The 25,175-nt window shown below is 51.8% G+C and overlaps 2 protein-coding genes across 3 annotated transcripts in view; one reads left to right on the forward strand and one right to left on the reverse strand.

Annotated features, from left to right (window-relative positions):
• The window catches only part of IGHMBP2 (immunoglobulin mu DNA binding protein 2), a 26,097-nt gene extending 16,675 nt beyond the window's left edge, over positions 1 to 9,422 (reverse strand). For both annotated transcript variants that reach the window (XR_012580899.1, XM_074543570.1), the window contains exons 1-6: positions 9,302 to 9,422; positions 8,617 to 8,786; positions 8,187 to 8,379; positions 7,587 to 7,684; positions 3,123 to 3,286; positions 1,873 to 2,073 (exon numbers count right to left, since the gene is read on the reverse strand). Coding sequence is in view for 1 of the 2 variants with exons in the window: in XM_074543570.1 (XP_074399671.1) it covers positions 1,873 to 2,073; positions 3,123 to 3,286; positions 7,587 to 7,684; positions 8,187 to 8,379; positions 8,617 to 8,786; positions 9,302 to 9,375 (900 nt within the window). In the remaining variant the exon portion in view is untranslated. The remainder of the gene's footprint in view (positions 1 to 1,872; positions 2,074 to 3,122; positions 3,287 to 7,586; positions 7,685 to 8,186; positions 8,380 to 8,616; positions 8,787 to 9,301) is intronic.
• Positions 9,399 to 20,143, forward strand: MRPL21 (mitochondrial ribosomal protein L21). The gene is made up of 7 exons (XM_005494802.4): positions 9,399 to 9,517; positions 10,230 to 10,290; positions 11,429 to 11,514; positions 13,689 to 13,852; positions 15,445 to 15,497; positions 19,306 to 19,409; positions 19,910 to 20,143. Exons 1-7 carry the CDS (start codon positions 9,487 to 9,489, stop codon positions 19,972 to 19,974), a joined length of 564 nt encoding a protein of 187 aa, XP_005494859.1. The 5' UTR covers positions 9,399 to 9,486; the 3' UTR covers positions 19,975 to 20,143.
• The last annotated feature ends 5,032 nt before the right edge of the window (positions 20,144 to 25,175 follow it).

Here is a 25,175-nt window from a genome sequence, read left to right on the forward strand (position 1 = left end):
GGATAGAGCTAACTGCTGCCACTCAGTTCTGGCTGTGTCTCTGACCAGCCAAAGCATCTGGGAGGGAGGAATGTTTGGGAAGAGAGGTCTTGGGGACTGGGATTTCCTAGCTTGCTCTGAGGAAGCAGACCCCTTCTGGAAGCAGAAGGACTCCCCAAGCCCCAGCAGCAGCTCTGCCACCTCAAACTGGCCTCTCTGAGCTGCTGGAAAGGATCCAGAGCAGCATCCAGACAGGCCCAGGGCTTTTTTAGCAGGTATTAAATGTATCTACCAGCACTGGGCACCAGCACTGCCAGAGCAGCAGCCATGGGAGCACAGCTCACTGAGCAATCCCAGATGGAAACTGGGATAATTTCTGGAGCTAAGGCTGGGAAGGATGTAAAGGCTGCAGGCAGAAGCTCTTATATGCAGCCAAAAGAGTTAGACAGGCTGGTTCCTCTAGTGGATGGATGGATGGATGGATGGATGGATGGATGGATGGATGGATGGATTTTCCAGGGTCTAACACAGATCAGCTCAGCCCCCTGCTTTGGCTGAATTTGTGGGTATTTAAAACTGTGAAACCTTCATGTGTCTGACAGGTGTCATCAAAATGGGCTTGGGAATTGCAGGTGTGGGATCACAGGCCCTGAGGATGAGGTCAGTCTGGATGTCACCCATTCCTAGTTAGGGATTAGGAATATCAACTCTAATCACCCCCACCTGCCTCATATGAGCTCTCTTATCCCCTCATTGGTCTGGGAGTCTATTTAAGGCCAGCTCATGGAGTGAGTCTGCCTTCTTCCCTGGATTCCCTGCCTCATCCTCCTGGACTGCTCCCTGATCCTGCTCAGCATCCCTGGAGCTGCACTTTCCCTGGATCTGTGCTGCATTTCATTCTCAGGCACTGTGGGGCTGAAACCCTGCTGGGGCAAGGGGTATCCAGAAGCTGAGGTCCTGGGACTCTCTAAGCCAGGTGAGGGAAGGAGGCACAAAGGGGTAGGAAATGCCTCAATGCTTTCATTTCTCTTACTGCTTCTTCTGTGGGCTGGGGAGAAGGCAAGGAGAAAAAAGAGTCAAAACATGGAGCTGCAAAGGGAGAAATTGTTCCAGGGAAAAGTAGGGAATGTGGCAGTGGAGGAACAGAGGCAGGAGGAAGAAAAGATGGGTCAGGACCCTGGAGAAGAGCTCTCTGCAGCCAAGGGCAGCTTCTGTGACACACTCCTCCCAAGGAGATGAAAGTGAAAATTAATCACCAGTCAGAAAGATGGAAAATAAATTAAGAAGCAAAAAAAAAAAAAGGGCTTTTGGACAGTGCTGCCACCAGAAAAGGGAAGGAAAATAACCTAATTAGCATCAAATCCTCACCCCAAGTACCAGAGCTGTGTTGTAAGGGAATGTTAGGAAAATTAGGGTGAGAAAGAAGAAATTAAGGATGCATTTTAAAATGTGCTCTGCTTTCTACTTGAGGTGGCTGAGAGTGGGAGGCAGTATCAGGACAGGCAGACAGCTTGTTAGGAAGTGAATTAATGATGGGAATGTTTCCCTGGCAAAGGGGAGGGCACGGATCAGGGCAGACAGGTGATGTGAGGGGCAGCAGCAGGGACTGGAATTTTCCCACTTCCATGAGGGATTCAGGCAGGAGTTCTGCCCTCCAGCACATGAAGATCAGAGAATCCCAAAATGGCTTAGAAAAGTCCCAAAAAAAATATCCCAAGATGGGTTAGAAGAGACCTTATGGATCATCTCATAAAGGCAGGGACACCTTCCACCCAGGGATGGGGCAGCCAGAGATTCCTGAGACATCCATTCCACGGCCTCCCCACCCTCCCAGGGAAGAACTTCCCCCTGGAATGTGCCCTTCTCACGGGATCACACAGCCAGCCCACGCACCCAGGCGTGGTCGATGTCGCTCCGGATGTCGGCCACGATGCGGGCGCCGTCCCCTCGGGCCAGCACGGCGTCCAGGCAGTGCTGCTGGATGGGCTGCAGCAGGCGGGCGGGGTGCCCGAGGCGCAGCAGCCGCGGCCCGCAGCCCGCCAGCCGCTCCACCAGGTTATCCACGGCCACGTTGGACGGGGCACAGCACAGCACCTGCGGGGACAAGCACGGCCTGGCACCTCCGGGGGCACCCGCGGGGTGTGAGCAGAGAGGGGGAGACCAGCGAGCTGCTGCTGGGAATACAGCACAGGGAATTCCCTCCTTGCTTTGCAGCACCTCTGTAGGGGCCCCAGTGAACCCCAAACCTGAGCTCTGTGAGCACCTCCTTGGAGCTGGTGGGGAAATCCCTGGCCCCTGCAAGCCAAGCCAGGCTCTGGATTAGCACAGATCCAACAGGAGCTGCTCCAGCTGCCAAAGCCCAGGAGTGTGCAAAATAACCACAGAAACCTGGAATGGTTTGGGTGGGACCTTAAAGCCCATCCAGTACCCCCTGCCATGGGCAGGGACACTTTCCACTAGCCCAGGGTGCTCCAAGCCCCATCCAGCCCAGCCTTGGACACCTCCAGGGATAGGACAGCCACAGCTTCTCTGGGCAAACCTGTGCCAGGGCCTCAGCACCATCACTGGGAAGGATTTCTTCCCAATATCCAACCTAAATTTCCCCTCTTCCCATTTGAAGCCATTTCCCCTTGGGGTACCACCCTGTCACAGACATCTTTTAAGAAAAATCCTTTCCTTAGGACTTTTCCTCCTGAGAAGCTGAGAGGCTTCAGGAACAAAATGTAAACAATGGTTATCTGCTGCTGTGGAATGCAACAGGTGGATCTGTGATTGGCCCATGTTGGTTGTTTCTAATTAATGGACAATCACAGCCCAGCTGGCTTGGACAGAGAATCCAAGACAGAGCCTTTGTCATCATTCTTTCTTTTTCTATTCTTAGCTAGCCTTCTGATTAAATCCTTTCTTCTATTCTTTTAGTATAGTTTTGATATAATATATATCATAAAATACTAAATCAAGCCTTCTGAAACATGGAGTCAGATCCTCGTCTCCTCCCTCATCCTCAGACCCCTGTGAACACGGCCACACCACCCCAGTTCCTGATGAAGAATCCCTTGACTGGAAGGCTGCTCTGAGGCCTTCACACAAGCAGAGATGGTCACTGGTGGCCACCTGAGGTGGTCCCTGGCAGCGGGGCTCACCTTCAGGCCCTGCTGCACAGCCTGCAGGATGATCTCCACCAGGGTCGTGGTTTTCCCTGTGCCCGGAGGCCCGTGGATGATGGCCAGCTCCCTCTGAGCCAGGGAGAAGAACACAGCTTCCTTCTGAGACTCATCCAGGGAGCCATTGAAGAACTCCAGAGGCTCTGGGGAGACAGCAGGAGAGTCACTGGGACCCCAGCCCCAGCTGGGAAGAGGCTGAGAAGTACAAATGCAGAATTACATGGTGTTCTCTGCAGCAGGTCCAAACCCACTTGATAACGAGGAGAACCTTGGGAGGAAAGCACTGAGGAGGCTGGAAGACCCCAGAAGGTAAAAATAAGCTTTTTATGCTTCCAAAACAAACAGGCACCTTCCCCATCCCCTCCCCAGCCCTGACACTTGGCCTTCAGCCAGTCAGTGCTGGATTTCCCACAATTTAAAAGGCATTTAGCTTCTCCAGCATCAAACAGGTAGGTTTTCCTGGCTCTGGAGGGAGCTCTGGGATTGTTTTGCAGGAGAACCAGCACCTTTAGTGAAATCTTCAATGAAAATTGGGGAGGAAGTAGCAGATTTTGCAAACAAATCCCTGCCAGTGAACAACCCCAATGCAGCACCAGGGAAAAAGCAGAACAACCTACAGAGTCTGTGAGCAGAACAGAGCAGCCCTGGGGTGGCCAGCCAAGACTGGGAATGAAGACAGGAAAAGGTACAAATAGCAATTTAAATGATAAAAATAAAACTCATTTTTGCTTTAATAAGGGAGGAAAAAAGAGAAAAGAATATGCAAATCGCATTAGAAGAGAATTGCTTTCACTGCAGAGACTGAATGCTCAAAAGCTGCTTTTTAACCTCCCAGATTGATCTCATTTAGGCCCAAATTTATTCTCATCCCCCTCTCCTAATCCTAATGCTAATCTCCCTGTTCATTATGGGAGTTAATTACAGCAGGGATGATGACTCATTACACTGAGGTTTCCCGAAAATAACGTTCCCACAAAAGCTTATATAAGACACATCTCTGGGCATCCTTCCCTGCTGGGCATCATGTGCTTCATCCCTCCCTTTGCATTAAGGGCTGGCTTAAAAACGTGCCACTTGCTTTGGTTTTGGGCAGGTAAACCTGTGTGTGGCCACCACCAAATGAGGTTAAGCAAAAGATACTCATTGAGGTGATGATGAGGAGAGAAATGGGGCTGAAGGTACTTTTTGCTGTCCCCCAGCCTCTTGGTTCATATGTAAATTTTGGGTGAGTGTGTTAATGACTAAGACAAGACCAGGAAGCATCCCATGGGCTGGGGGAAAAGCAGGAATAGCTTCAAACCTGAGAGGCTTTTCCCAGAGCCAGGAACAGCTGGGATGTGGGAGTCATTGATGCTGCCTTGCTCAAGGATGAGCCAAGGAGCTTCTCCAGGCCTGTGCCCACCCTCATCCCTCCCAACCACGGGCTGCCAGGAGCTGCTGTGTGGGAAGGCTGCCAGTGCTGCTCTCCTGGGCTGGCCACACTGCCAAGGGAGAGCCTCTTATGGGGTGCTGTGGCTCCTCCAAACTCTTCTCCTTGCATCCTCACCTGAAGAAATCCCTGGAATGTGTCTGGCTGGTGGCCAGGTAATTGTGCCCTGATGCACAGCTCCATTAATTAGTGCTGAAAACCAAATTTCCTTGGCCATCCAGGCTGGTGCCCCAACATTCCCAGGGACTGAGATGCTTTTACAGCAGCTCTGATGAAGCAGTGGGGTGGGAGGTGATATCCAGGCTCAGGAAAGGGGTCTTTGCACCAAAAATGGATGGATACAGCCCTTCCTGGGAGGAAGAGCCCAGGTTTTCCAGAGCTGGAAGCCCTTTCCAAGGTATATTTCTGACCAAGAGCAATTCAGACCCCCAACCCCAACAGCTCCTCCTCACTGCAGTCAACACTGCTGGACAAAATCCAGCTGGGTACTTCAGCCTGGATCAGAACTTCCCCTGCTCTCCAGAGGAAATATCTGGCAGCTGGGTTGTCTGGACTGTTTGTCTTCCCCAAATATCTCAGAGGCCTCTCCATGGCCCCTGTGATGACAAGAGGTGTCACAGGGCAGAGGCATGAGGAGCATTTCATGTTATTTTTGCAAGGAACTTGTGCCAAAAAGCCAAGAAATTCTTGCTGGAAATCCCTGGTGCTTCCCCAGTGCTCTGCTGCCAGGTTGGCTTTTTCTGGGGGCATTCCTGCCTTTTCACTGGGATTGCTTCTTTCCCTTTACAAATGTTTTGACAGCCATGGGCAGAGCTGGACACAAGCCAGGCCTTCTGGAGCCAGGAACAAAAATGAGCATTCCTGACTTTCTCCAGCACAGGAGAGAGGTGGCAGCTATCACCAACCTGCACAGGTACAGCAGAACCTGCTTTCCTAAGGGAAAAGGGACGTGTCCATCTTGGGTGGCCAGGAGGAGCACAGCAAGCAGAGCAATGCTGGCCTCTGCTGGCAAGAAAAGCCTCTCCACTCCCCCCCATTCCCAAAATGTAGGGGTGCAGGGATCCCACAGGGATGCTGGGAGCAGGGGAGGATTGTTTGGAGATTTCAGGTGTGGAAGCTCCAGCAGGGCCATGGGTGCAGATCAAAGTGGAAGGGAGACAAGGAGGGCATTTTTGATGGGTGAGCACCTGGATTCTGCTTCCCAGGGAGTCTGATAAGGGCAAAATTCCTGCTCAGTTCAGAGTCTGCCCTTGCTGGAAAAACTGTTCTCCCCCTTGGAGCCCTCCTGGAGGCAGCAAGGTGAGGTGTGGAAGTGCTTTGTGCCAGAACCAATCTTTGCTGCAGGTCCCAGCTACCCACTGGAAATCCGTTCCTTTCCTCTTGGCTATTCCTCAGGTTATTCTTCCCACAGCTTGTTCCATGTTTTTGTCTTATGCCAAGAGCATTTATTGTTGCATATTTAAGTGTTTTGAAAGGACTTGGGCATTGATGTGCTGTGTTGGGCTGCTGCTGTCTGATAATTAATTACTGAAATGCACAGAGGTGTCAGAACCTACCTACAAGATTCCCTGATTGAAAAATTAGGATTCTCATCTGTGTCTCCCACAAAAAAAAAAAAAAAAAAAAAAAAAAAAATCAGATTCAGGCTTCTGCTGCTGCACATTGCACCTGCTGGAGTGGGTTTTGCCCTGTCTCCCAGCTGTGGCTCCCAGGTTTCTGAGGGAAGTGAGCTCATCTGGCATCCCTGAGCGGTGCTGACACAGATGTGTGTCTAGACAGCCAATTTCAGGAGCTGTCCAGGGCTTATTGACTCAGCCTGCTGCTGATGGGCTTGTTTGAAATCAGGTAATGGATGGGATGAGCCACATCCCCAAAGAAACCAGGCTAATGGGTGCTTGGTCATGGAAGGAGAGGCTGTGACATGGGAAAGCTGCCCGAGTGCTGTCAAGTTTGCCTGGCAGAGCCCTTCAGCTCAGGGCAGGCTTATTCCAAGTTATTATCCCTTAATTCCTGGCTAGTACAACATCTCTCTAGGTGGGGAGAAAGCAGCTCTGGAGGGAGGAGGTAACTGCAAGGCCTTGGAGTTCATATTGCAGCTCCTCTGTCTGTCTAATGTGCCTCCACCTACCCAGCAATATTCCCAGGGCTGAGCAGATGGAAAATTCATCTCTGCCCAGCCTGGCACAGCTGAGTGATGTGGTGAAATGGAGCTTTCCTTCATTACAGGCAGTTCTGCCTCCTCAGGGGTAAAAGCACTGTTGAGGCTAGTTGATTGATTAAAATTTAATCCTTTTATTTAATATTAAAACCTTGAGTGCACCAAGGTCCCCGGGCAGCCATAGGGCTGAAAGGTTTGACTCAGACTGGCATCAGTGCTTGGAGAAATGGGGATGGGACTCAGTAACATCCATTTCTTGTCCCTGGCACATCCTATCAGAAGTCAAGCCTGGCTGGAGGGGATGGGAGAAAGGCAAACCATGGTGGGCAGCCAAATCCAGGACTCCAAGGAGGACAAACAGTGCAGGGAGCTGTGGAGGGGAGGAAAAGGGGCAGAACCCTGGCAGGGATGGATGGCACTGGGGGGAGAGCAGCCCTGAGCTCTGTACATGGCCCACCCTCAGCCCTCACTCCCTGATTTTTGCTCCCTTCCCTTCTGCCAAGGGATAATATCCATCAGCAGGTGTTGATATCTGACTCAGCTGCTGATCAGAGGCTCTGCTCTCCCCAAAAGGTGAAGCTCTGTAATTTAATCTCTGTTTCTTCCAAAGAAGCACAACAGAGTGAACACTGCTTATATCCAAGTTTTTATCCAGGTTCCTTCCATGAGGAAAGTGTGCCCAGTACAGACCAGTATGAACACAATGCCACCAGCTGCAGCACCAGTGATGACTTGCATTGAACACTGGGGTCTTTTCTGGAGCATGTGTGGATAAAAACAGGGATCAGAGCTATTTGTGCTCTCGTGGGCAATTCCCAAGGATGCCCCTCAAGCCTGATAAAAAAAGGATCCTTACTTGTTTCAGGGAATGCCCTGGGAGCAGAGGCAAAGAAGAGGACGTCGATCAGGTCAGAGGCTGGGCCACCCCGGTACTGCTTGAGTGCAGTCAGAGCTCTGCCAGAGAAGGGGAGATCAGGTTACAGGCACAGCACGAATTCTTTGGAGACTCCCAAGTGCCCAGGGACAGGCTGTGAGTAAGGACTGAACTATTCCACAGCTGAACAATGCTAATCCCACACAATTCCTGCATCTCCCAAGCCTTGCACACACATCCCTGTGCTGGTCAGGCTTCCACTACCCATTGTCCCTGTTTGGTACAGCCAAATGTGGGTTTTTTGGGTTGTTCATCCAGTAAGGAGCTGTTCACTCCCCCTTCCAGAATAGAAAAGGCCCCACACAGAACCCAGAGTGTTCCAGAGGTGATGCAACAGGACCAAAACACAGCCTGGAGAGAGGGAAAGGGATGAGCAGCACCAGCCAGCAGGTGGGTAAACTGAGGTTCTTGGGAGGCTCTAGAATGACAAATCCAAGCTGGGAAGGGACTGGGAAGGCTTTTCCAAACTAAACTTGGCACTCCCCATCCCACTGGGCAGAGTGAGCCGGGGTGAGCCCTCACCTTTTGAGCCTGTTGTAGGTGACATCGTTGGCCAGCTTGAGCAGGCGGAAGGAGCGCTCGTGGTCCAGGGCCAGCTCCCCATCCCGGGCCTCCTCCAGGGCCACCGTCACTGCCTTGGGGGTGACACGTGTCACCACGCCCGTGCACAGTGGGTCCCCCTGCCCAGCCGACTCATAGAGCCCCACGATGTCCCCTGCAGAGGTTGGAAAGGAAACAGTGAGGTGGGGAAATGTCACTGCCCAGGGAAGCTGCAGCTGCCCCATCCCTGGAGCGTCCAAGGCCAGGCTGGATGGGGCTTGGAGCAGCCTGGAATAGGGGAAGGTGTCCCTGCCCATGGCAGAGAGTGGGACTGGATGGGCTTTAAGGTCCTGTCCAACCCAAACCATTCCAGGCTGTATGATCTCTTTGGAAAGACAGGAGTGTCACTGACCAGGCCCAAAGCTGTTGGAGGGCAGCTCGGTGTCCGAGTCCCGCTTCCTGGGCTGGAATGTCACGAGGAGACGCCCGTAGAGGCCGGTTCTCTGGCTGCTGAGCTGCAGCTTGAGCAAGCAGACTCCTCTCCGCTGCAATTCCTTCAGGGAGACACTCTCCTGCCATGCCCTGGGAATCACCAGGGTGGGAACACCACAGAGTGAGGATTACAGCTCCAGGGGACAGAGCAGAATGACCTTGTTGTGGCACCTCCATCCTCCTGGCTGGGTAAGTGTCTGTGTCCCCAGCAAGGTGACTAAGAGGGTGACTTGGTCCTGTGGGGGTGACCCAGCAGGATTCCCCATGATCAGAGCCCTGTGGGATGGGGTTCCTATAGGCGTGGGCGGGTTAGAGCGGTGGGACTCCAGCAGCGTTCCCTCCGGGGACAGGAGGGTTTCCTAGGGGGCACTAAAGGAGGATCTCTCGGGGTTTCCATAGGTGACAGTGAGTCCCAGCTGAGGGTCCCTCAGTGCTCCCCAGGGGTGACAGCGGGTCCCGGCTGAGGGTCTCTCAGTGTTCCCCATAGGTGACAGGGCTCCCGTGCCCCCCCAGCCGCACGTGTCCCCGGCTGTGGCCGCCCCGTAGCCCCCCGGCGGTCTGTGCCGTGTCCCCGGCGGCCGGTGCCGGTGCCGCGTTTGCCGCACCTGCTCTGGGCCAGCTCAGCCTCCCGCTCGTCCTGCAGCAGCCCCAGGTGCCGCTCCGCCGCCTCGGCCGCCATGGCCCCCTCGGCCCCGCGCAGGCCCCGCCCCCTCGGCCCCGCGCAGGCCCCGCCCCCTGCGCGCCCCGGGCCCCGCCCCCGCGGTTCCGCGTCCGGCGCGAGGTCACCGCGATGGCGGCGGCGCGAGCGCGGCGGGCGGGAGGTGAGCGGGGACCGGGAACGGGACCAGGGACAGGGAGGAACAACCTCTGCCCCTGGCGCTGGGAGGGAAGGCAAGGAGGAAGGAAGGAAGGAGCTCTGCCTGCTGCTGGGAAGGAGGGAAGGAATGGAGGAAGATGCTCTGTCAGCATCCGCATCTTTCTGGGAGGAAAGGAAGGATGGACGGGCTGTGCTCTGCCTGCTCCTGGCATGGGAGGAGGGAAGGAAGGAGGCTGGCAGGAGTCAGGGTCCCCACTGCTGCCTCCTCTGTGTCCCTGCTCTGCACCTGCAGGATGGACCCTGGAGCTCTTCCCAGAGATGGAAGGGATCTGGGTCTTTCCCAGCATCAGCCTTGGAGCCCAAAAGTCAGGGAGTGTTAATAAAAAGGAGAATGAGCTTTACACAATTCTTTGCACCTTGGCATAAACCCTTCAGCAAAATCCAGTGGATGGGAGGGAGGAGGGACTTTATCAATCTCCTTCCCAGGCAATGGAAGGGGCTGCCCAGGGAGGTGCTGTAGTTCCCATCCCTGGAGGTGTCCCAGGAATGCCTGGACGTGGCACTCAATGCTCTGGGCTGGGTGACAGCGTGGTGACCAGTCACAGGGTGAACTCGATGGTGTGGGAGGACTTTTCCAGCCTGAATGATTCTGGAATTCTGCAAAAGCCCAGCAGCTGCTGCCTGTGTTTAATTCTCTTTTTTCTCCTCCCTTTCAGCCTCGCTGCTCTCGGCTGCGGTCCGGCACAGGAGCTCCCAGAGCTCATCCCCACAGGCAGGGTAATGTCACACATCCATCACTTTCCTCTTCCCCCTGGAATGCTGCCCTGCTTCCAGGCTGGGAGGGCAGCTGGTTTTCCTCTGGGAAGGAGACTTAGCTGCCCCTTGGTCACTCCCCAATGTTTTGGGCTCTGCCTACCTTCAGTCACCTTTCCCAGAAGGATGCTTCTCTTCATTTCTTGATGTGTTTTTTTTTTTTGTCTCATCCCTGGAAATGTTCAAGGCCTGGTTGAACAGGGCTTGGAGCAACCTGGTCTGGTGGATATTGTCCCTGCCTTGGGTTGTGACTGGATGAGCATTAGCATCCCTTCCAAGGCAAACCCTTCAGGAATCCTGTGACACTTCTTCCACTGACACCTTCTGGCTTTGCTTTCTCCATCCCTTTGGGATCTCCTGCTGTGCCTTTTTTCCATTCCCTGTGCTGGGATCTCCTGCAGGAGCTGCTGCTGGCTGTGACCAGGAGGGGACACTGCAGGAGCAGAGGAGGATGGCAGGATGTACTGTTCCCTCTTCCTGCTCATCCTCAGGGATCAGAGATCTTGGATCCCTGCCTGGGTGATGCAGCACCCAAAATCTCACTAAACCCTGTGAGGCCTCAGTGCCTGTGGCTGTGTGCTCACAGGTGCTTGCAGTTCCTGTTGAATTAAAGCCTTTTGGGATGTTTGCCTCAGGGTTACAGAGTAAATCAATCATTGCAAAGGATTTTGAGTCCATTTTGCTTTTTTCCACTACATCTCATGTTTATTTCTGAATATTTTATGCATTTGGTGCATCCAAAGTGTGGATTTCTGCATGCAGGAAAACCTGCCCACTGCTGAGGGGGATGGTATTTGCTTTTTATTTTGGGATGGTGTTTACAAAATCTACTAAATTTTCAGATTGCAGAAACCATGACCTTTCACGTTCATCGCATGGGGTTTTCCAAGGCAAATCTCCCTCCTCTTTATATCCAAGATTCCTTTTGTGCTATTGTAGGTTCTTGCCTAATTGTTAATTGTAGTCTGATGCCTTGTGAGTTGGGATGTTTGTGAGTAATATCCAGTTCCACTCCATCTCCTTTTTCCTTCTCTCCTCTCCCTGTTTTCCATCTCTTGGCAGTTTCTGCTTGCTGCAGTGAATTTTGCCTTGTCCTTCACAGACTTGTTGCCAAAACTTCCCTGACTTCGCCCCCATGGCCTGAAGTGAAACTTCCAGATCCAGTGGAAGAAGCCAAGTATCATGCAGGTAAAGGTCTCAAATCTGGTCTTCCAGCACTGCCTGAAGGCCTGATGGAGCATAAATATTTTCAGTTGGAAGTTTGAGCTCTTTACTTCTTTTTTTTTTAAATTTCATTTCTCACGTGTTTTAGTGTTGCTGGAATTGTGCTCCAGCTGCTCTCCAGGTTTGGGAGATTTGGGTACAATGTGATTTCTCCTTAGTTTAGGGCAGCTTGTCCCAGAGGAACCTTACCTGATGTGATATGTGGCATGAAGCACTATATTAAAGAAATTAAAGCATGAGAGAAGCATTTTGGGCAGGAGAAGCGAGTTGTTTTCCATTCAGTGGTTAAATCAAAGCCAGCAGGAACAGTTGGATGGTGGGCACACGGAGAGCTGGTGTATTTTGGTGCACGAAACAGAACATCCAGCCAGCAGGAGCAGTTGGATGGTGGGCACAGGACAGACCTGCAGAGGTGGGACACAGCGTGACAGAGCCCTGGGGGTCGTGTCCCTGTCCCCTCAGCTTGTCAGGACTGCTGGGTGAGAGGAAACTGTCTCAGGCTGTGTCAGGGAAGAGGCAAGTTGGACATCAGGAGGGATTTCTTCCTGGAAAGGGCTGGGAGGGGCTGCCCAGGGAGGTTTGGAGTCCCCACCCCTGGGGGTGTCCAGGGAATGGCTGGATGTGGCACTCAGTGCTCTGGTGACAAGGTTGACAGGAAGAGCTGAGCCCACCTCCCAGCCCACTCCCCATCACTGGCTGGAGTGTGTCCCTGACTGAGGGCTGTGCTGTGGAGAGAGCCTCCTGCTCCACATCTCCTGCTGGCCTGCTCTGATCCTGCTTTTCCTCTGCTCTGTGATGAGAAGCCAGTGTCGGCAATCACTCAGGTGCCGGATGGGTGCCTGTCCCTGTGTGAAAAATAACCCAGCAGTGAAGCACAGACTGCTCCCTGCCAGCCCCGTGGGGAGCAGGGTCCCCTCCTCAGGGATTGCTGCCATCCTGCTCCCATGCCATTGCCTCCTGCTGCTGCTGAGCCTGGCATCCTTCTCTCCTGGCTGTGCTCATCCAAAGGGAACAGCAGCAGGAGCTTTCCAACTCTGCCTCCTGCTGCCCATGGAAACAGCCCCGGATATTTTAAGATGGGTCTCTCCACATGGTGCTGAGATCCAAGCCAGCAATCACTTGATGTTTCCTGGCACTGGAGGTGTTGGGAGAGTTGTCAACAACTCTTTATCCTGGTGGGAATTGCAGCAGCTCCTGCCCTGCAAATAGTTTCTGTTCCTACCCCTACCCTGAAGTTTGAATGCTAGGGCTTGAAGCTTGGACCTTTTCTGAGTGTTCCTGTAAGGATTGAGTTGGGTTTGCCTGGCTGCTGGATTCCTGTCTGTCCCAAAGGGATGTTCTGTTTGCATTCCAGGAAAAAAAAAAAAACCACCAAAAATGATTCAGCCACTTTTTAATGTGTTTTTCTGAGCAGCTCGGGAGGGTGGGAAGCTGCTGTTTGGCGGTGGGATGGTGTCAGGGACCAACACCTTTTGGTGTTCCCATAAAAACTGGGGCTGGATTCACTGCCCAGGAAGCTGATCACAGGGAATGGAGTTTGTCCATGTGCAGGACCTGGTCTCTGGGCTCTGTCCTGCTCCTGGCACCACTCTGCATGCACATAGGAGGAGGCTTTTCTGGGAAAGAGCAAGGGGCAGGTCACTTGTCCTTGTTGCAGGTACAAATTCTGGGGCCAGGCTTTCCCTGGTACTCTGCCAAGCTCTTCCCGATGTTCCTCTGTGCCTTAAGCACAACTCAGAGCCCTGGGCTGTTTGCATATGACTTGGAAATGGAGGGAGTTTCCTCCAAACACAGGGTGCATGCACAAGAGCTCTTTTCTGGAATGCTTTATATCCAACTACAGTGTATTTTGGGATGCCTGAGGAATGGGCTGAGAGTCAGCAGGGTAGAGAAGCAGCACAGTGTATACAAGATGTTTACTTATGTGTGGCTTTGCCAGCACCTAAAATACAAATAAATCATTAATTTTAAGAAAGGGAGGCTCGCACATCTGGGAAGCAGCACTGCTGTTGATCCTTGCTCAAAGATTCCCAGGAGATAAGAGTGCTTGGGGGGGAGCAGGGTGGCTGGGTGGGTTTTCCCAGCCCTTCCCAGCTCCCTGGGTGTGCTGCCCTGATGCTGGCCCTGTTTGCCAGCAGAGGTGGTGCAGAAGGTGAACGGGCTGATCGCGGCCGGGCGCTACGGGCGCCTCTTCGCCGTCGTGCACTTCGCCAGCAAGCAGTGGAAAATCACCAGTGAGGACCTCATCATGATGGACAACGTCCTGGAGGCCGAGTGTGGAGACAGGATCCGCATGGAAAAGGTGAAAAAAAACCCAGAGCAGGTTCCCTGCAAACGTTCCCGGAGGCAAAACCCGTCGCTGGTTTTGTCGTCCCAAAGTGCTCCTGAGGGTCTCCCACCTTCATTCCAGCCCTTTGTTTTGTTCCAGTTCCCTTGGTTTTGTTCCAATTTCAGATATTATTGTGATTTCTGTTCAACAGGGCTGGAGTGAGTCTTGCCAGACTCTGTGGGGAGACAGATTTTTGTTGTCCTAACTCCTTCCAAAAAAAGAAAATGACAGTTGTTGTTTCCAGAGCCGGCAGCAAAAGCCTGTGTTTGCCTTGAGAGTCCAGCACCCGGATCACAGAGTCATTTAGGCTGGAAAAGACCTCTAAGATCATCGAGTCCAACCTCTTAAATCCTTGCAGGTCTCCCAGAGGGACTGTAAGCTCCTCAGGGCTCTGCAAGATCCTTATCATGCTGGGCTGGGTGGAGGCAGAGGGATGGGGCACGGAGGGGAGAATTGCCAAGATCCAATTAATATCTTTATCCTCAGCCTTGGACAGCCAGCAGGGACTTGCAGAGAGGCTCATTAATCCAGGCTGAAGGGAAATATTATGGAGTGGGATTCTGTTGGCTTCACTTTGGTGTTGTTTGTTAGAGCTCAGCAAGTCATTAAGGAGAGCTGTGGAGGTTTTTGTGCTTGTCCATTGCTTTGAAGCCCAGTTTTGAAGCAGCTTTTTAGGAATGTCCTCATCTATGTCCCCCACATCCCTGTGTGCAGCAGAGAGGAGGGATTTCTGTGCTGTAGCCAGCTCAGAATGCAAATATCTAGATGGGAGTGAAGGGGAAAATCTGCCTGAACACCAGAGCCCTTTAATTTTGTGGGGTTTTTTTCTGTCCAAAACAAAAGCCAGGACTTCTCATGACTCTGGGTGGTTTTTAAGTGCTGTCAGAGGATTTGTGAGGCAGCCCTGGGAGAAGTGGCTCCAGATGTGGCACTTGGGGAACATGGTTTGGGGAAGATTGTGGTAGTGCTGGATTTGATGGTTGGACTCCATTACCTTGAAGGTTTCTTCCAACTCAATGATTTCAGTGAAATGCAGCCTCTTCCTACTGTATCCTCTCTTATCCTGCCTGTTCCTTTAGATGTGGCTGAAATGAACCCCCAGATGTTCATTTCTTTATTCCCCATCTGCAGACCTTACAGAGGAGAATGAGGGAATTGTTTCTCCAGTGGGATTTGTGGCATTTGCTGTAAAAATGCAACGGTTTAGGAGCTTCCATTTGTCCAGATCCCACACGAGGCAGGTTATTCTTCTTCCCTGATTGCTTTTCATAATTTTTTATGGCTGCTGGTAAGCCAGGACAGAGAGGTTCAGTGTGTTCTGATCATGCAGAAAGATACTTGTGCAGCCTGTTTGAGTGGGATGAGCTCTCTGGAAGAGTAATGGCTCTGTCTGCAGCCTGTTAGCAGCTTTCCTCACTACCCCTCCTGTTAGTGTCAGCTTTGAAATGTGGGAAGGCCTGGTTTGAGGCACTTTGACTCCTTTATGGCTGTAGAATTTGAAAGGTCTTGTTTGCATTTCTGCCAGGACAATGAGCAGTGATTTGTGCCTGATTTATTTCCCCCAGGTTTTGCTGGTTGGTGCTGATGACTTCACGCTCGTTGGAAGGCCTCTGCTGGGGTAAGATGCTTCATCAAGGAATTATATGATATTTTTGTACTTAAATGTGGCCTCAGGGCTCTGCAGTCCCTGAAACTGGGATTTATCAGCACTAACTTTGATCCCAGCCTTGTGGCTTTTGGAAGAATCACCAGTAAAACAGCTCGCCAGCCTCTGGGTATTCACCTCAGTGGGATCTTTCCCTCCTTGCACAAACCAGCAGGACATGTTGCTCTTCAGCATCTCTACCCTGATTTTGGTGGTGGTCATGTTGAAATAAGCCAGAAATTTCCTTTTCCTTTATCCCATGAGTTGGGTTTTTAACCCTTTTCCCTTTGCCATTGACATATTCCAGCAAGCCTTAACCCTAATTTCAGTGTTCCTAATTTTTCCCTTCCTATTAATCACATAATCCAGCAGTCACAGAATTTGGGGGAAGTTGATCCCTTGGCACTGCCTCCATCCCACTGCTGTAGGACTTGCTGTACAGGACTTTTCCTTCCCAAAAGAAAGGGGATATGGGCCAGGTATTACTGCTGGTGGTATTTAGGAGTTATTTGTGCATTGATAACATGGCTCAAGTGGCACTGGTGGTACCTGCCTCGGGTCCCTGTGCTGGACAGGATTTTGGGAGCTGCCAGTCCTTGTGGCAGCCCTGCAAGTGGATCTGGAATAGCACATCATCAGGATGCTCTGAGTTACTGCCTGTGGGGAAGGCTTTAGGAAGGGGAATCTCATTTTTAGGACTGGAAATGGGCTTTTAGTTTTGGGATGTGCCATGTCAGGCAGCTGAGGAGCAGCTTCCCTCCCCAGCTGATCCAGGGGCCCTGGGGTGGTTGTTGGAGCTCTTGGTGCTGGATTTGGCAGGGCATAGCCAGAAGCTCCAGGACAGGAGGAAATCCAGCTGTTGGCTCCTGCAGGTGCTGTGAGGGTGTGGGAGGTGTTGGCAGCTGCTTGAGGCACACCAGGCTGCACATCTGGCCTGGCCAGGGCCTGTGGCTGAAGGGAGTCAGTGGGAGGAGGAGGACGCTGGCCAGGAAGAGTGAAGGTTGAGGGGGAGATGCCATCACCCTGTGAGCTGAGGAAACTCCCCAGATCCCAGCTCTCCCATACGGGATGAGGAAAAGGAGAAGGGGGAAGGGGAAAGGTGTCACCAGCAATGTACACTGCAGTTCTGTCACACAACCCCCTAGCCTACAGACATTGTGGGGAGGAGAGGAGAGGCTGGATGAGAAGAGAGGCAGTTCTGTGTTCCTGTTGTTGTATAAATAAACACCCAGTGAACGCTCACAGCCCGAGACTTCACCGGAGCCGCTTCCTGTGGGCTCCCAAAGTGTCCTGTTGGGGACAGCTGGGCAGGCTTTGTTCCTCTGATACCCCACAGGAGGACACTTCTTTAGATCCTAGCACACCCCATGTGCATGCTGCAGGCTATTCTGGGAGCTCCTGGCTGGCTCCTGCTCTGGAATCTCTTGGGCTCCGTGTTTGTCCCCAGCTGGCACGAGGGCTGGAGCCTGTGCTAGGCACGAGTGCAGGGAAAGTTTGGCTCATTTCTAGACAAAACAGAGCTGATGGGAACTTTCCCTCTAGGAAAGCTCGCTGTTTCTCCTGCTACCTTCCCCTTTGTGCAGTGGAAGTGCCAAAGGCTTTGGAGCTGGGCTGGGATTCAGTCCTGCAGGGAGCCAGCCTGGCAGCTGCAGCTGTGATCCAAGAGTTTGCATCCTCTGGGCTTGGAGCTCGCCTGGATCTTTTTTTTTTCCTGCCTGTTGAAATCACCTTTCAGCCCAGCTCATGAGGTTCCATCCTGATTTTTTCTCACCTCCTGCAAAAATCCAATCCGTGGAACATTTTGCTGTGTTCCATGGACACATGCAGCTGTGTCGGGCTCTGGGAAATGTGTGACCCCCTTCTTATTTTTATGGACATTCCAGTCATACCTAAAACGTTTGATAGAGATTTTTATTTTTTTTTTCCTTGGGCTCTGTTTTGCTGAGAACTTGTCCTGCCCACGAGCTCTTCCCCAGCATGTTGGTTTCTGTTGTGCTTCAGCCTCCTGCCAGCAGTTCCTAGAGCTGAGTCCCACAGAGAACCCAGCAGGGCCTTGAATCCAGGAAGTTTAGTTCCAGATTAGTGGTAAACCACGGCTGGAGTGCAGTTTGCTTTCTGGTTTCTCCTCCCTCAGGGCTGCAGGGTTTGTGTGTGGTTCAGTGGAGCAAATCCTGGAGCTGGCATGTCGGGGTCACACAGTGGTTTCTGCAAATCTGAATTATTTTATATCCCTTTTCTCCTGGGCTGGTCACTAACTGCAGATAAATCAGTTTCCTCCAGGATCCAATCTCTGATTTAATCACACCCCCAGGGTGAATTTTAAGAGATGGTGGCTGTCTGAAGCCTTTGGCCTCCCAGTGACCTTGCTGGAACAATTTCAGCTGGATGGGCTTCCCCCTCTGCCCCCCTCAAGTGCAGACAGAGCCGTTTGTCAGCAAAATGGTCTTTAAATGTCTTCCTGTGGCAAACTTAACGAGCTTTTAATGGAATTCTGGAGTGCTGTGCATGGACGAGCAGCTCCTCCTCCTTCCCTGTGGCTGCTGACTAAAAACCCCCTGTGCAAAGCTCCTGTCTGGATCCTGCCTGGGGGTTCTCACCTTCTGAGACCCTTGAAGCATCTCAAGGTTGATTACAGTTGTTTTAGCAAAACTTAGTAATTTAATGTAATTTTCCCCAAAACTGTGTTCCAGCAGCAGCAGCTTTATGGCAAGCCTTGCTAAATGCTGGCTGCAGTGGAAAATTGCTTATGGTTCATTAAAACAATTAATTTAAAAATTATTGGGAAAGTTATAGCATTTCCAACAAGGTGAGATTTTCTTCCAGCTGTCTGTGATGCTTTAGAGGGGGAGGAAGGATTTCTTGTTGATCAGGAGCAGGGATGGGCTCATCCTGTGCCAAAACCAAAGCAGGGCACATGAAATCACCTGGAGGTGCCAGGGAAGTTTATCTTGCCTCAATCTTGCAAGTTCCTGCAGGTCCCTGTGTCTGCTGGCTGCTCTGATGGAAGATCTCATCCCTCCCATGACAGGGAAGCTGTGACTGTCACACCTGAGCCAGCTACAGCACCTGGAGGCTTTTGGCTGTGCCTGGGCAGGTGGCCCTCCTCCCAGGGAGGATCTGGAATTTCCAGCGTTGTTACCCCTTTCTCTCTTCTCCCAGAAACCTGCTGCCCAAGAGTAGGACGTTGTGAGAATTAGAAAAACAGAAACTTCCACAGACACTAAAAAATTTGATCTACAACCTTAAAGGAATCTTAGATTGATGTGAAAATACAATACACAGATACTAAACCAAAAAATCATAAACTTATATTTCTATAGTTGTAGGTGAGAATATACCTTAAGTAAGTGAGAAACTGTACTGATAAGACAATGAAGAGTTTGTAATATAAGGGTGTAGTTGTAAAAAGTTAAAATAAAAACTTGTGGTTTTCCCCCAACAAAAAAACATGTGCCTGTGAGTTAGAAACCCATTGGATAAAAATATTCAATGCTGTGCGGCAGAAGTAAGTAAAAGTGATAAGTTAGAAAAGTGAGATAAACCCTGTGGCAGCTGTCTGCTGAGTTAGAATGTTGATATATCACCTTGTAACAAAGAAATTTGTGACTGCTCTTGAGCTATGGCCGAATACTTTCTCCTCTAAAATATCACAGCCTCTGAGGCTGCTGTTGATCTGAGCAATAAATCATTGCTAGCCTGAAAATAGTCCCTTCCTTTCTAGCAAGGACAATGACAGCATGTAAATAACTGAAACCTGGTGCTTCTCCCCCTCCTTTTTAAGGAAGGACCTGGTGCGTGTGGAGGCCACGGTGATCGAGAAGACGGAGTCGTGGCCCAAGGTCAACATGCGCTTCTGGAGGAGACACAACTTCCAGAGGAAGAAAAGTAAGGGAGAAAGGGGAGAAGACACCTCTCCTTCCCTGCTGGGTGTGGGAGGGGAGGAATCCAGCACAAGGACCTGGGGAAGGAGCTCACTCTCTGTGTCCCCAGAGCCCCTCAGGGCCAGCCCCTGTCCCATGTGCACCCTCAGAAGGTTTAGTATTCTCTCAGTGTTCCCTAAACTTCCTGAGCAGGAGAGCAATCCCAGTCTCTCCCCAAAGCCTTGAACATTGGATGTGTCATCACAGCTCCCAGCAAGCCCAGACAGGGTCCTGCCCAGGTTTTGGTTGCCAAATGTCTCTTCCCTCTCTGAGAGAGGAAGGAATTATGGCTGGTTTTGTATGGGATGGATGGTAAAGCCTTGGCCAGGCTGCCCTCTGGGACCTGCTGTCCTTGGCACCCCCATGGAATGCTGCTGTCTGCCAGCAGGAGCCCTGGCACGAGGTAGGGCACCAGGTTTATGCTGTTACCTGATCCTTTTTTTCCCCCTTTTCCTTCTTTTTCAGTCATTGCAAACCCCCAGACCGTCCTCAGGATCAACACCATCGAGATCTACCCCTGCTTGTCCTGACTGGGGAGGTGTCCTGGGAATCACTGCTGCTTCAGGCAATTGTGGAAATAAAACTGCCTCAGCACTGGGAAGCTCTGGACTTCTTGTTGTGGTGGGAAATGGAAATCTCTGTGTGGTGGGAAATGGAAATCTCTTTCTTTTAAAAAAAATAAAATATTTTTTAAACTTGCTTCAGCCTTGCTGGTATTTATTTGCCAGGAGTTTTAAGCTACCCAGGATCCATTGCTGGTTATCCAGCTTTTTCATGCCTAATGGATTTTTTTGCCTCCACACCTCCTGAATTTTAGGAATTCTGGTCATGTAATTCCTGGCATTGTGTGGCTCCAGGGAATATCCTGGGGCACAGCCTGTGGGACTGAAGAGGACAGTGGAACCAGGTGACTGCAGGGTCTCAGATCTCCCAGATTGGGCCATGGGGTGAAAATCCTTCTTAATCATTAGCACTGGGAAGTGGAGCTGAAAAATTCTCCTCCTGAAGGTGAGCAGCAATAAATTGTATGTGTGTGTGTGTAACACCATCAAAATGAGACACTGGTGGCTCAGGAGGGGTTTTGTGCCTATTTCAGAGCTGAGTTTTGACCTGCTGAGTGTATTCCATGTCTAGATCCTGGTCTTTTCCCTCTTCTGTGGCTGCACATTGAGCACTGTCCTTTCCTGAGCAGCACATACAAGGCCAGGTGGATCCTGCTGAGGTCTGCTGGTGTTTCTGGGCTGGGTATCCACCAGGAGGAGAGTTTGCTGGAGTTTCCTGCAGTTTCTTGTGCTGTGGGGTTCCTGATAGCCACCATGGGAAGGGATAATGGGCCCTGCTCACTTTGTCACTTCCCTAGGGAGTACCTTGAGTAAAACCACATTTGGGTGTCCTTTGCACTCCCACCATGGCTCCCCCTGGGACAAAGGTTGCCAGAGCCCTGTGCTGAGGGAAATGGGAGTTTTGTTCCATGTGGAACTGGTCTGGCTGTCCAATCTCACAATTCCTTTGGGAGATCACTTCAGGCACCGCTGTGGTGGCTGCTGGAAAAGGATCCAGCTGTGCCAGGGCTGAGCTGGTTCTTCAGCCACTGCAGACAGCTGCATCTGCAGGGGTGGCCTCAGCCCTCCCCATCTCAGATCCCCTGGCACAAACAGCCTTGGGAATGCTGCTCTTTCCCTGCTGCTGAGGTTAAACACAGTTTTTAGCAGCTGAGGGAGTGTGGAGACAGGGACAGCCTGGATTGTCACATCCTCATTCCCAATCTCTTCCAAACTGAAAGGGTGGGGAGGCCCCTCCAAAAACCATCTCCCACCTGTTCCCCTTCTCCCACAGGTGGTTGCAGCTCCATGCTGGGAGCAGAGATCCCAGCAGCAGGCAGAGCGTGCCGTGGGCTGGCACAGGGACCACAGCTCCGGATGCAGGCTGTTCCCGGTCCACAGCGGAAGCGGCGCTGCCAGCCCAAGGAATTGGACTGGAAACCCTCAGTCCCTCTGTGCTTCAGTGCTGGGGCTAAGAAACAGCGTGTCTTGGCTTTCAGGGGATGTAGCAGGAATGTTCTGTCCTTCCCAAATAGGAAGAAACACTTGGAAATAACACGGGATTCTGGGCTCAACAATACGGAGGGCAGAGGCTGCTGTGGAGTTCAAGGAAAAGCAAAGGGCTTAAGTTCTGTGAGTCTGATCCCCCAAAAAGCCCTTGGGAATGTGGTTCTGATCCAAGTGAGATACTACACAAAATTGGGGTGTTTTCACAGCATTTTGGGGGGACAGAAAATCAGGAAGGGAAAATCCAACCACTATCAGGAAGTTCTTGGTTTAAAAAAGTTTGTAATGCAAACTAGGCAGGTTTTGTTGGAATTATTTGCTCAGACTGAGGTAAAAAAGGGATTATTTTAATGCTTTCTTCAGGAGAATTTGAATCAAAAGCTTTTTGTCATTGCAAGTGGAAGCAGGAAAGCCCAGCTCTCAGGGATGAAGTCACAGGGGCTTCATGTGTCAGGGGAGTGATCCTTATCACCCTTCCTGGTGCTAAATAGCACTGAAACAGTTTGAAAGCAGGAATTTCTCAACAAAACAGGTTGAGAAAATTCAAGGGGTTTTTTTTTCCCTTAAGCACCGATTCGCAGTGAAAATTTCTCTGCCAGGACCAAACAGATCCGGGCGCAATTTGAGATGCTTTGCCCAGAGCCGGAGATCCACGTGGGTCAGACAAGAAGCAGGCCCGGGCTCCGGCCACCCCTGTGGCGTCTGTCCCCCCCGGCAGGCAGGCAGGGAGGCTGGAGAGCCGAGCCGAGGGCCTGTGCTGGGAACGGGAGTGAATTCCAGCGCTGATCCCTGCCCGCTGGCCACAAAGCCGCTGCCTGTGCCGCTCCCTCCCGCCGCGCTTTCCAAGAACGCCGGCAGGGCTCGGCCGCAGCGGGACAGCCCTGACATTTCCCAGCATAAGGAAGCCTTGTTTTCTCGCCAGCTGCGAGGTTTGCTCTGGAAGGGCTGGCGGAAAGGATTCGGGAGGTGCCCTCGCTGATCCCCACGGCATCCCTTGTTCGGGGCAGGAATGCCGAGTGCGTCCCTGGCCCTGCTCCTCCCTGGATCCCAGGTGTGTGTACCCCGAGACCCCTCCTTGCCCTCCCCTCCCCGGGAGAGGCTGAATCCCTGATTTCTGTGTGCCATGCACTGAGCCCAGCCCTCCTCCTCTGCCCTTTCAAGAGTGGCCTGTGGCACCAGAATTCCTTTGTGGCTCCAGGTTTTTCCCTCCCCCTTATAGCACCAGCTGCTTTTAGAAGCCACTTTGGAGCGAGATTTCCATCATTTCAAAGGCTGGTGCTGATCCAAACCCCTCCAGTGCTCTGGATGTTACAGCTCTGAGGGGCTTGGACTTGTTTCACACAAAATCCTTCTTGTGGTTGAAGGTAAGACAGCCCCATCCTGGTCATCCCACAGGATCACTTTTTGCAGCGTTTCTGGAGGTTTAAGTCATTTCCACGATGGGATTTGTCTTCCTTCCCTCAGCACAGTGCTCTGTGTTCTAAAATCAGCTTCCCAGCAAAGCCATTCCCACAGCGGGAAGCTTCCCGCCGTGAGGAGCTGTTTGTGGGGTGTGATGGAGCCTGATGGACAGACAGGGTCTGTGGCTGTGTCCTCCTCCCCAACAGCCGGCTCCTGCGGGAAAACAAAGTGCAGGACGCTCTCTTTGGAAGCCACGGGGCAGCACAGGGATTTAGCAGCTCCGTCAGGACATTTGGATCGTGTGCTCTGCCAGCCATGGGCTGCCGGTGTTTATCCAGTGGCACAGCTCTGGGGACATGTTGTTCAGGCCCTGGGGCAGGAGGGAAGTGCTGTTAATTTGCCCCTTCCCTGTGTTTTTTATCCCTCACAGCTTTGGGAAGGAGCCCTTGAGCTCTGACGTGGAGCCAGATTTGTTTTCTCAGTGTGATCCAGCCGCGTGTCGGAATCCACTCCAGTGGCAGACAGGAACGGGACATCAGGACACTCTGCTGGTTGGATTTCTCTTGCACTTGAGGTTTTATTATCTCCTGTGACCTAAAAACCAGCCTTTTATTAAAAAAAGAGAGGGAATGTGTTCCCAGAGGGTCTGTGTTGATGCGAATCCCACACGGAGTCCAGCAGTGGCCGGCATGCCTGGACATGGGGCCTTCCATCTGTTTTCCCTCTCCCTATTTATAGCAAATGGAGAAGCAGCTGAGATCTGTGTCCTTGTGCCTTGTGAATGCACAGGTTTCACAGCAGGACTGGCGTCAGAAGGAACAGAGTGAATCAAGGAAGGCGAGGTGATGAAGGCTCGAGGACTCTTGGGTGTGCTGGGTTTGCTGCAGCAACCCAAAATATGTTTATGGGCAGGGCAGTGTGACTTTGGTTATACCCTTGGAGGGCATTCCCTGATGGAGCTGCACATGGGAATGTCTGTGCAGTAATTAACAAGTGTCAGTTTAATGTGGTGAGTGACCTGGAAAAGGGCTTGAGCCCTTCAAATGGAGGCTTGGGAGAGGAGCTAAGCCTTGGGGAACTAAAATTTGCAATACCTCAATCATTTTTGAACTGGAGTTGGCTCCTGCATGGATCTGTTGGCATTCCATGCCTTTGGATCATCTCATGGAGAGAAAAGGGACTGGTGTTACTTTATCTTCCTTTCCTAAGTGAGAAAACACCATTGCCCAGTTTCAAAAGCCTCAAAGCTCAGTTCCTGGGCAGCTCTCAAAACAGCTGATAATCCAGTAGGGAAGTGGTTTGGACCATGGGATGGGATCCCCCTGACCCGAGGCTACGGCCTGAGGGGATTTGGCTCTGTGCTCTAGGCCAGCTTTTCACTTCAGCTGATTCTCTGTTTGCAGGGCTGTGATTCATGGGAGCCTCTGGCTCGGTTCCCAGAGCAGACTCCTTGTGTCTTGAAGGACCAGCAAGTATGGAGGAGCCTGACCACAAATATTTCACCAGGACTCAATATCTCCTGCACCTTTCCCACCTGGCTGTGCTGCAGAGTGCCAGAGGTGGATCATACAGCAATCACTGGTGATAAAATCCTGTTCCCACTGCCAAACGTTCCCTGGCAAATGTGGGACATGGTGCTGAGTGCTCCTGTGGGAACATGCATGTGGTTTCCACCACGCCGTGCCTGAGGAGCAGGGAGCTTCTCCCAGCTGTGCTGTCAGGGACACAAATTCTCCAGCCCCAGGACTCACACTGACCCTTTTCCTAAAGAATCCAGGGATATGTTTTTCTGGAGCAGCTGGTCTTGGATTGGAAGGTCATAGTGGTCATGGAGGTGGTGGGAAGGGAGATGATTTTCCCAAGGTGACATTGGAAGTCTGTGGCACGAGTGCAGCTGTGCTTCCATTTTAATTCCATCCTTCTTGTCCCTTTGTTCCCTCATCCCCAAGAATCCATGTGCTGTTAACACACTTGGAATGAAGGCAAATGTGACTGCCCAGCTGCCAGGGCTGTGCTGCACCTGAGGTGAGCACAGCAGGAACCTGGGGCAGCGGGAATTGTTACTCTGCACTCCCCCAGCCACTTCCTGCCTTCCAAAGTGCAAGGGTCGATTTTTCCATGAAATTTGCCCATTTGTTGTCACACAGCTCGCAGGAAAAGGGGTTTTCTCTGTGTCTTCTCCCTCGTTTGCCTGGAATCAGGCAATGTATTAAAACTGGTCTTAGAGAGGATCAGGCAAGAAGAGGACTTGATTGCAGACATCTCATTTCCGTAGGAAATGG

Source organism: Zonotrichia albicollis, chromosome 6 (genome assembly GCF_047830755.1).
Source record: "Zonotrichia albicollis isolate bZonAlb1 chromosome 6, bZonAlb1.hap1, whole genome shotgun sequence".
In the NCBI taxonomy this organism is placed as follows: Eukaryota; Metazoa; Chordata; class Aves; order Passeriformes; family Passerellidae; genus Zonotrichia; species Zonotrichia albicollis.